The 11,372-nt window shown below is 41.8% G+C and overlaps 1 protein-coding gene across 2 annotated transcripts in view; it reads right to left on the reverse strand.

Annotated features, from left to right (window-relative positions):
- Positions 1 to 8,402, reverse strand: part of PAWR (pro-apoptotic WT1 regulator) — a 91,859-nt gene extending 83,457 nt beyond the window's left edge. The window contains exons 1-2 of one of the 2 annotated variants that reach the window (XM_030939993.1): positions 8,168 to 8,402; positions 7,014 to 7,676 (exon numbers count right to left, since the gene is read on the reverse strand). In XM_030939993.1, coding sequence (XP_030795853.1) covers positions 7,014 to 7,529 — 516 coding nt within the window. In that variant the 5' untranslated portion in view covers positions 7,530 to 7,676; positions 8,168 to 8,402. Of the gene's footprint in view, positions 1 to 7,013; positions 7,677 to 7,840; positions 7,876 to 8,167 lie in introns of those variants that run through there. The other variant, XM_030939994.1, reaches the window with a different exon arrangement.
- Between the last annotated feature and the right edge of the window lie 2,970 nt (positions 8,403 to 11,372).

Genomic DNA, 11,372 nt, shown 5'->3' on the forward strand with positions numbered 1-11,372 from the left:
ATAGGTGGCTGAGGCTCAATTCTATACATGCAGGCATATGGCTGTAACACAATAGCCTAAGATCTAAACAGAAAATTGACTCAGCAGTTAACCAAGTATGTTTAAAATCAATTGCCAGTCAAGGATGCTTCTAGGTCTAACGCAAGACTTGTAATCAATGGGGAAAAATTTTGTACTTGATAGTAGTTTGATAAGATGGCAAACACAATGCTTTAAAAGTTTGAGTTGCTAATTATCAAATACATTTATAAATGCAATTATATGCTTTCACTTAAAGATACATAAAAATTAAAAACGAGTGAAAGTAAAGTTCTAATTACACATTAACTATCTGAGGTGTTTCTGTAGTCTAGACTTGTCTAAATTCTGGAAAAGAGGCAAAGCAGACACAGCATTTTGCACTAAGTATGTGACATAACATAACTGTTTAAAGTACTTTGAATTTCCAAGTAGCTCAATCTTCTGTTAAAATATGCACAGTTTTTAACTGGAAGAAAAAAATGAGAATATTTAACAACCTCACAGGAAATTAACCTATACAGTAACTACAATTTGTGATTTGGGCATTTTTATAACATTTTCACAAACATCATTTTATTTAATTCATGTAACAATCCTGTTAAGATAATCAGTATTCATTTCATTTGACGGATCAGTAAACTAGTACAGGGTATTTAAGATAGTTCTTCCCAAACTTTAGTGTTAAACTCAAGTTTAACTCAAGTTAAAATGCAGACTCTCAGATAAAATCCCTAACCCGGACTGGGGTGGATCCCAGAAATCTGCATTTTAAATAAACAGCACAAGTGATACTGGTAGAGATGGTCCCCCCAGACACATCTTTTAGGACACTGATTCTAGTACTATAACTAAAACGGTAAGTGTGGAAACTCCTTTTTTTTTTTTTTTTTTTTTACTCTGAATCAGTGTTCCCAAATGTTTAGATGACAGAGCTTTGCAGATCTCCATGAAAGATATGTAAAAATTTAAGTAAATTGAAAGTATTACACTCAGTTAAATCGTTAGGTTTTTGCAAAAGTAATCCAATTGCAAAATTAATCCAATTATTAGGTTGGTGCCATTACTTTCAATGGCAAAAACCGCAATTACTTTTGCACCAACCTAATAAATACCTATTATACTAAACTCCACTGCAAACAAATGGTAGTGGGTGCCCAAGTTTAAGAAACTTAAAATTGAGGAGCTCCTACAATAATTTCATTTTCTCTGTAAAATGTGGGAAAGGCTGTTAAATTATTTTAAGTTAATGACTTCTCATAATTTGAATAACCTATCACTTTACTGAAAGGAAAGCTAAAACTTAGGGACCAGAGGTTCTAAGAACATAATGAAAAATAAAGATAAAAATATAAAAGCACTTAAGAGCACACCGTGTGAATACTAAAAAAACCACTGAACTGTACACTTTAAAAGGGTAAATGTTATTGTATGTGAATTATATCTCAATTTTAAAAAAAGGAAAAAAGCACTGAGAAAATGTCAAACCCTAATATTTGCCAATAATTTTATACTTGTAAAACATTTTATCAACCTTGCTATTAAATGGCATAATTATTTTCTGGCACACATCATAGGTGCTAAAAAAAAAAAATGCGGAAATAATAATAAATAGCATAAATAGGCCGGGTGCAGTGGACCCTGCCTGTAATCCAAGCACTTTGGGAGGCTGAAGCGGGTAGATCACTTGAGGCCAGAAGTTTGAGACCAGCCTGGCCAACACGGCGAAACCCTATCTCTACTAAAAATACAAAAATTAGTTGGGCGTGGTGGTGCATACCTGCAGTCCCAGCTACTTGGGAGGTTGAGGCAGGAGAGTTGCTTGAACCCGCGAGGTGGAGGTTGCAGTGAGCTGAGATCACACCACATGCCACTGTACTCCAGCCTGGGCAACAGAGCAAGACTCCACCTCAAAAAAGCAGAAGGAGGGAAGGAGGGAAGGAAGGAAATAGCATAAACAGGCCACTAGCTGGATAATGACTTTAAATAAGAATTTTAATGCCTGTGTCTATATATTCATTTGTTCTCAAAATTTTCCATTAAAGTTTCACTTCACCCATCTTCTATAAATAGGGCTATTTTCAAATTCTACAGTCATATACTAACAATTTAACACTAAAATATTCTTTGTATTTCTTAAACTAGGTATATAGTATGTAATACACTGAAGTGCAGTAAGATGGTTTATTATGCACAAGACTGTGAGTGCAGACTATCTCTAATCTACTTCTCGCTACATATATGACCTGAAGCAAGTAACATACTCTCTCTTCCCCACTTTCCCATAGGGCTGTGGTGAGAATTAAACGCACTAATGTATATTAAGTGCTTAGAACGGTGCCTGGCACTTAATAAGCACATCATAAATGTCAACTACTTTAATTATGTAATTATTATTTTTATGAGAAATGGCATCCCAGCTCAGACAACTCAGTACAAATCCTGATAATATTAAAATTTCAATTTACTTTACAAGTGAGCTCAAACATTTAGGAAAGCTGGGCTAATATCAGCCCAGGTTTTACACTAAGCAGTCTCAGTGTTTACATTATATCTACCCCATTCACAAATCAAATTTTCTCCAACTCTGAGTCATTATTAGTTTCTCTCCTGACTCATCACATAGAAAGGTAGACAGTCTGGAGCATAATGGGAATAACAAAAGGCATTTCTTAATCCACCTGGATTTATAAAGTTTACTAAGTGGAACTTGTCCTATATTCAATACACATACTAAACAATTATGACCTAACCTGTGTTCACTTAAAAGTGCTTTCTATATGTTAAATGCTCCTTTATCTTCCCTTTCACCAACACAAGTTCAAACTATGGAGTAGGTGTTATGATCCCATTTTGATAGAAAAACAATTTATCACTTAAGTAAAATCAAAGATTCACATTTTCTGACCACTAGCCAAAAATAAATTTACATTTTGCCAAGAGCCTGGTGTTCAAAATTTTGCCACCCTATAGGTTAGAGGGTCAGAAGCAATCTCTGAGTACACAAATTTGACCCGAAATTCTATTCAATTCCATACCTTTACTGTTTTCCTCATTCAAATATTTAAATTAATTCAGATAACCTTTAAAAAGAAGTTTTGTAAAAGTCTAGGGAAATATGCTCAGTAATGAAAGGTAGGTTGTTTAAAAACTCTCCTTTTCCTAGATATATACATACACACAAAATACACAAAAACATTTAAAATATTGCTCTATCACTTAACTTTCTACGTGATCTTGAATCATTTAAGCTCTAAGTCTTCATTTTCTCCTCTGGAAATGGGGATAAACAGTGTAACTACCACATGAGACTGCTGTGAACTTCGGTACATAAAGCACTTTAGCCAACCACTAAAGTTAAACCACTTTAGCCAACCACTATTTTAAAACATAAGTTTTAAATACTGTATATGTTAACTTTTACACTTAAACCAAAACTTCAGTGCCACCTCTACCTATTCAAAGATTCTATTTTCTATGGCAACCATCTCCATTAACCCATTCACACAACCCTACTCAATGGCAGTAACTTCACAAACACCCTGAAAACAAGTATATAACTGTCTAGGGAGCTTTCTTCAACTGTCACTCCTCCTCCCTGGGTTAGGTACCTTGCTCAGGCTCTTAGCTGTACTTACTACTCTACTTTTCAAATTTCCTTATATTACCTGAGAGCACCTCGTGGGCAAGGCTTATGTCCTATTCATTTCTATGCCCAGACTGCAGCCCAACAGTTCTTATCACTGACTCACATTTGAATCAAATGGGGAACTTTTAAAAATATTAATGTCTGGGATCCATCCCAGACCTATTCAATTATTAGAGGGTGGGGTGAAGGGACAAAGAGGGCAAGGAATTGAATTAGCATGAGCAAACATTTTTTTAAAGATTCTAACATACTATCAATGTGCTGCTCAAATTAAGAAACACTGCATGCTGATACTTAATATACTATACGAACAATTATGTATACATGTACATATGTGAGAATATATGTAAAAATATACAGGTACTGAAAAGTTTAAGACTCAGGACAAGATTCTCATCCTCAATACCTTCTCCCAGCCCAATCATCCCCTCCCTTTAAACACACACTATTTCCAATAAATAGTTACATGTTTCATTAAGACGACTTTTAAACTGTTAACTCAGTACTTAAATTTTTTCATGTAATTATGCCTTATCCTTCTTCCTAGATTATAGCCTTGCTCCTTGAGAATATACACTGCCGTATTCTTGTTTTCTCCACTGAAGGATAGTGTCTTTAACAGGTATGTAATAAACAGTTGACTGATCTGATAAACACACATAAAAATTATTGGCAAGAAGTATGCCATGTCCAAATTACCCAATTCGGGTGAATTACTACCAAAAAATAGAAAATGTAAAAATTTAGAAAAAAGGATTTTCTTTTTAATCTCTTAGTAAATTTTATCTCATTAAAGAAGCTCTGGGTATTTCGACTTTAGCCATCACATGCAGTAACCACCCAGTTTCCTACCTCCCAAATGGCTAGTTTCAGTTTTTGACCTGGTTCCTTGCCTATAACTATCTTCTAGTCAATTCTGGTATCTTTAGCTGCTGTCAGGTACCTTTATAACAGTATTATATACACACTATATAACTTGTAAAATGAGGTAATGAAAGTCATGTATCACACAGATGTTTCGTAAGTACTTCCTTGAAGGAACTTAATGTTTATCCACCATTAAAACAAGATCTCTACATACGAACTACATGTTAATCTACTAATACAAACTTGGTTGGGAATCATGTCTGAAAATAAGAGTCTTACTCGACATTAGATAAAATAAAGACTACTGTTGAATATAGAGAGATTGGTCATTTTCATCTTTTTACATATTTTCATACCTGAAAAATTTGCAAAATATGTATGGCTTTTTAAAATAGGGGTGTTAAATTAAATATTACACAAGAAACTCCACAGCAACTGGTATCCTCAATGTTGAAACTACTAGGAGAAATGGCACACAATTCTAAAAAAGCAACAATATAAAGACATGAAAATGGCTCAGCTTTAAAGTTTTGCATCATGTATTTTACCACTATTAAAATCATCTGAAATACATAAGTTGTTTTGAAAAATATGAAAATATGAGGAGGAGGCACTCAAGAAGTATGTCTGTTAATTAGATACTGTGGTAAAACATTACTGTTTTGTTGGGTCCTGCAGCTTGAAACGGATAGAGCCATAGTTACCACTAAAAGAAAGAAGTCCTCAATTCCCTATTCAATAAAAAAGGTTCAAATTCCACAGACAAAAAAAGGTACCGTTGGTTTGTTTGTTTTTAAGGAAGATTAAATTTAGGAGTTGCCAACACCCAAACGAAAAACATTCCAGAGTATTAGACTCCATTGTAGTAGGAAGTCATCTACATTCTCAGCACTATGTTCTCTCACTCAAAGCAGGGATATTAACAAAAGATGTTTCTTAGGATCTCACATGATACACTCTACTTACTTCCCCTAGGAAACATTACGCTTGTTTAAAAAAAAAAAAAAAGTACTTGAAAAATAATTTTAGCACATGCAGCCAGAAAAAAGTCAAGTTTAACATCTGCCAAGATATTTCCCAAAATAAGACCCCTGTTAGATAAACAATGAGGAAAAGATTGAAAATGACAAATTCTTTTATTTGGACCATCAGCTACTTTTAAAAATCAAGTTGAGGAATGTAGCTTTTCCAAAGCCTCGTCTTCAATTTCCCCTTAATCTTCATATTTTTAACTAAAAAAAAAAAAAAAAAACCCTGGAAATTTGATTACCACTCTTATGAATTCCTTCTAAAGCAATTTAATGAATAACAGACCTTTTGTGCAAGTAGCAAACCGCAGAGGACAGTTTTGCTGGCTGATAAAAATCTCTGAAACGCTCATATAAATACATCCTACAAAAACACACTATGATTTTCCAGGTATGGAAATCATAATACTAAAAATTTAGGTACATTTAATATACACTCTAACTTATTGCAAATGCTTTTACTTAAACCACAATTAAAGTTAGTAAATTCGAAATAGTTATTTACTGGGTGACAAAGTTGAGTAAAATTAGAAAGCCAGGAGAAGAAAACGTGAAAGCTAAAGAGTCAATGAGAAAAAGATGCAAGTACTTTAGGTGAAACAAGGTGTTGAACCACTTCCTCAAATCCATAAGCTACTATCAAAGTAACCAAAACTTGTTTGAGATTATTTTGTCTTGTTTCTGGTAGAGGGAGGTGCGATTATACACTTAGTAAAAATGTTTTACCAGTCACTCTAATGGAAGATGCTGCTACCTGCAGCAACGTTTTGAAAATGGTCAAAACTGCAAACAACCCAAAACAAACAAAAAACCCTACCACGTATGTTTCAGACACAGTACTCAAAAAGGGATCGTCTTAGCGAACAGAATTGTGGGTTATTAAAGCATCCCTGTTGTCGTAAATATCACTCAGAAAAAAACTGTGTGTGTGTTTAGGAGCACAACTTATAAACATTTGATTTATACATAAAATAGTGAATGTACTCATTCGGATATACTCATCTAGAGTTCACTGGAAGATAAATCTGTCTCGGATATTGCTAAGGCCACATTTTCTTTACAGGTGCTATTAAACATTGGTAAGAAAGGAGAAATAAACCGGTAACTTCACATGGGCACGTGGGACCCTAGAGAATGTCGTCACCACCATTAATCAATTTTTCTAACTGATCAAGCACAAACAGCCAAGTTCAGGTGGGCAAGTCCTGGAGCCACAAGTTGTCTTTCTACCACGGTAAAAAAGGATCCTGCATCCTGGCCAGGAAGCCTGAAAAGCACGTGTCCTACTCTTGAGTTTGGGGAACTTCCCAGGAGGCATTTGTTCAGAGTAAAACTCCATCACCCCCTGCCTGCCTAACTCGGTGAAGGGACAAGTACGAGCCAAAGGAGGAAAACTCTGGGCCCCGGGTAGCTCCCAGGAGGAAGACACCGGGAAGAAGCTGCCGGCTCACCTCTGCAGCAGGGATGTTGACCACGCCGGTGGAGCGCCGCTTCTCCCGCAGTTTCCTCTTCTCGATCTGCCCCTTACCTTTCCTGGCACTGGGGCCCGAGCTCTTGCCCTTCTCCGGGACGCCGTCCTGCTCCTCCTCGTCACGCCGGGGAGGCGGTGCAGCCGAGGCTGAGGCGGCTGGGGGCTCGTCCTCCGACCGCCGCGGGCCGGGGGCCGCCCGGGTCAGCATGGCGGAGCTTACCGCGCAGTTCACGCCCCCGGGGCCGGGGACGGCAGGTGCGGGCGGCGCGCCGCCCGGGAGATTGTTGTTGAGCTCGTTGGCAGCGGCGGCCGCCGAGGTGCCCAGAGCCCCCGCGGGGGACTTCCCAGCGGCGTCGCTGCTGCCCCCTCCCGGGGCGGCCGGGCCCGGGGGGTTCTGCTTGGCGCGCATCTTCTCGCGTTTAGCCTTCCACTCCTCCAGGAAGTCTGTGGTGCTGCCGCCAAGGCCGCTGCTGGTCCGGTAGCCACCGGTCGCCATATTCCCAGAGGGGCTGGCCGGGCTCTCACCTCAGGCCGCCCACCAGGGCTCCGGCCGCTGCCTCCTTTTCCTTCCTGCGGCCCCGAGGATGCCAGGGGACAACCTCCAGGAGCGGGACGGCCGCCGCTCCCCCAGCAGCTGGTGGGGCTGAGGGGAAAGACAAAAGGGGGCGGGTAAGTGAAGCGTAAGATCCCCGCCCGACCTGAGGGTCTGGCCCCAGGCTGCGCCCCTCGGAGACCCCGAGCGCGCCCACTAGTCCCTACCGGCGAGCAGCCGCCGGGTCCCCACCCTGCGAAGTTTCTCCCACGCACCTACAGTGCGGACCCCGACGATCACCGCCCCTCGAAGGGAGGAGAGAGGACTGACCCCACCCCCAAGTCGGCCCGCCCGCCCCGTCCCCACCAGGGTCCGCGCCAGCGGCGGCCGAGGTACTACGGCCAGACCCGCCACCTGTCGGCCCGTCGTATCGCTTGCTCCGCGCTCTGGCCACCGCCGGTCTGAGGTCCCCGCCAGCTACACTCCCATTCCCAAGGCGAGGCGCGGAGTTCCTAGTCGGTTCGAAGAGGAGGCGGGGACCCAGCTGTCCCGCGGAGTGGGGAAAGGGCCGGGTGTGAGCGAGCGGCCGGGCAGCCCCTTACCTCGGAGGAGCTTGTAGGGGACGAGGCGTGTGGCTGGGATCGGGCACCCAGGTGTGCCGAAGCTGGCGCACGCTCTTCCGCCGCGCGGAAAGTGCTGCGGCAAACTCGCGGTGCGGCGCTCCAGGCAGTCCCAGGACAGTAGGGAGGGAGGAGAGGGAGGGAGGGAGGAGAGGGAGGGAAGGAGGGAGCAAGGGGCGGGAAGGGAGCCGAGTGGCGCCGAAGCAAGAGCGGAAAAGGCCGAGGCAGCGCTTGAGGGGCGCGGCGCGCTGTGGGGAAGGGTCGTGGCCGCTGACGCCCCGCCCCCGGCGCTCAGGTGCGCGGCGTCGCGTCCCGCCCGCCGCCGCAGCCCGCCCAGCGCCTGCCGTCCTCTACTCCGCACCCGTCGCCGACCACCCAGCGCCCGCCGCGCTCCGACCGCGGCCGGCGGGTTGGACCGTACGTTCCTGGGCTAGCAGCCTCGCGGCGTCCGGCCTCCCGGCGCCTCCGACTCCGGGGCGGGAACGGCACTCCACGCCCTTCTCCTTGCTTGTCTTCTCCGCCTCTCTCTTCTCCCACCACTCTTCCTTTTAAGTACAAGACCGAATTATTTGAGAGAAAGTCTCGAACGCTGCTGGCTAAGGGGAAAAGAGCGATAACTTGTGATGATTCAGGGAATGACCAGACAGGATGGGAAAATACCCACGTGTCTCTTTTCCTAGTCGCTGCTCCCTTTTCAGATGTACTAGGGCAGCGGGCAGAAGAATAGAAAGAACTGAAGCAAACCCAGCACCCTCCTTCTAAGAAAACTGCCGTGTCCTGGTGAAAAGGGTTGGCTAAGAGGAAGGACTTACAAGTATCTTAGGGTTGCGGGAGAAAAAACTCAGTTCGACAGTTTATTATATTGGCGATTCCAGTCTCGGAGTTTTCCCCTTAACCCTGTCTCTGCATCTCCTCTTTACAGGGAATGAATTTAGCAGCAAAGCTCCCTACCAAATAACGCTGCACTGATGCTAATTTGAGATGAGCTGGGGCAGTGATTGTCTCTATTTTTTCATTATTAACATGACATGCCAGAGGCTTATCCTCAGATGCAAGTCATCTAAAATTTCTGGATCAGAGCGGGGTGGGCTGCCACTGACGCACCTGAGAAGACTGACCTTTCTATATCCAAGTAATGTCAGGGCACATCATTGTGGGAGGCTACAAATACCAGGTCTCCATTTTGTGAAAAAGTAGGAGAGCCCTAAGTCACTCTTACCTAACAACCTTTCTTCCTACTTAATATTCGTGTTTTGCCCAGGTAGCACGTGGTGAGTGAGCAATCAGTGTTTGCCTGCCACAGACCTGGGAACAGAAGAAAGTGATTCATATGCTCTGTATTTCTCCGGGAAAGACAGTTTTGGTCTTTGGTCTGGCTGTTGTGGGAAACGTATGGAGAGAGCTCTGGAAAAATCCTTAGAAAATTAAAGGCTTTTCTTGGGAATAGATCTAAAAGGCTGAGGGGCTGTTTAAGCTAGTACCAACCCCAGTGTGCCACCTGAAATTTCTCAATTACGTATTCATTAGTTTGTTTTCCGAGTTTTAAGGAGAGTAAGGGAGGCTGGGACATTAAACGTATTCACATTAATATGCTTTGTAACTTACCAGAGGTCTTTTCTCTTGGAAGGGCTGCAGGATATAGTGGAAAGGGTATAGTCAGCTAACTGAGGGATCATGTTTACATTACCTGGTACTAAGCTTTCTGTACTATAAAATCAGCAAGAGTTACTTTTTTTTTTTTTTTTTTTTTTTTTTTTTGAGACGGAGTCTCGCTCTGTCGCCAGACTGGAGTGCGGTGGCGGGATCTCGGCTCCCTGCAACCTCCGCCTCCCGGGTTCAAGCGATTCTCCCGCTCTCAGCCTCCCAATTGCATTATATTTAAGCTGTCCTAAGAACTGACACTGCACATAAAATGTGCTTGATTCGAGGAAGGCACTCAGTAAACATAGTCCCTTCTAGGGACTTAACAGTCCTTGGTCTCTAAGAAGTGTATGAGAGAAGAGGAAATTAAAACAGATGGGGCATTGAATATACAATATCAACCTAAAATCGATAGACTTTGAATGAACTAGGATAACACGCCACATAAATTTCTCACGGCATGGCTTAAACCAGTTCTCTTAGTCTTAATAGGTTCTGAGTCAGGAATTTTGGCTGCTACTGACTTGTGTGACTTTGGGCAAGTTGCTTAACTTTTGTGCCTCTATTTACTTACATATAAAATGGGGATAATAATACTTCCTACATTGTGAGAGTGTTGTGAAAGGGCCTCCAGTCCTCAGATAAAAGGTGGTATGTGAGTACCAGAGTAGTTATTATTAGTCTATAAAGTGCCCTAGGAACCATGGATGAAAGAGATTATTGAGGTACAAAGCTCTGTGTTTTGTTACTATTATCATCATTTATTATACCTTTTGTCTTTACCATTCTCAATATTCCCGAAGATATATTTCACAACCAGACTGCTTCCAACATTGGACTGGGGTATTTAGCTGAGTCAGTCCTAAATTGCAAGATGTTTGCATACCATCAATCTTTATATATAGCGTTTTGATGAAATAATCCTCAAAGACTTGGAGCTCGGTTTCTCAACCTCAGCACTATTGACATTTGGGACTGGATAATTCTTTGCTGCCCTGCCCATTGTAGGTTGTTTAGCAGCATCGTTGACTTCTGCCTGTTAGATATCAATAAGAAACCCACACCTATATTGTGACATTGCCACATGGTCCCTGGGATAAAGTTCTTCCCCAGTTGAGCACCTCTGAGTTAGCCTAAAATAACCAATTTTTAGCGACTCACTTGCCCTTAATAATATCATGAAATACGATGATATTGCTGACAAAACATTCATTTTAATATGTGAGAGTGAAACCTATTCTAGATGCTAGTCTTAAATGATTTTGAGGAAGTATATTATTATATGTATGGATAGCTAGTATATTGGTAAGTAGCCATTTTGCCTTCAATGCAGATATTTCTGGAACATATGCAATTCATCTGCTAACATCAAAATATTATATGTGCATAGTATAAAAAAATTACATACTTTAGTTCTATAAGGATTATAACAAAAAACAGCAATCTACTCTCTACCTTATCCACTCTGAAAACCCTACCCAAAACTTTGAACTTTGTAACTTTTCCATTAAGAGATCTTCATATTTATTTTTTATGTGCATATCTG

Source organism: Rhinopithecus roxellana, chromosome 10, assembly GCF_007565055.1.
Source record: "Rhinopithecus roxellana isolate Shanxi Qingling chromosome 10, ASM756505v1, whole genome shotgun sequence".
NCBI lineage: Eukaryota > Metazoa > Chordata > Mammalia > Primates > Cercopithecidae > Rhinopithecus > Rhinopithecus roxellana.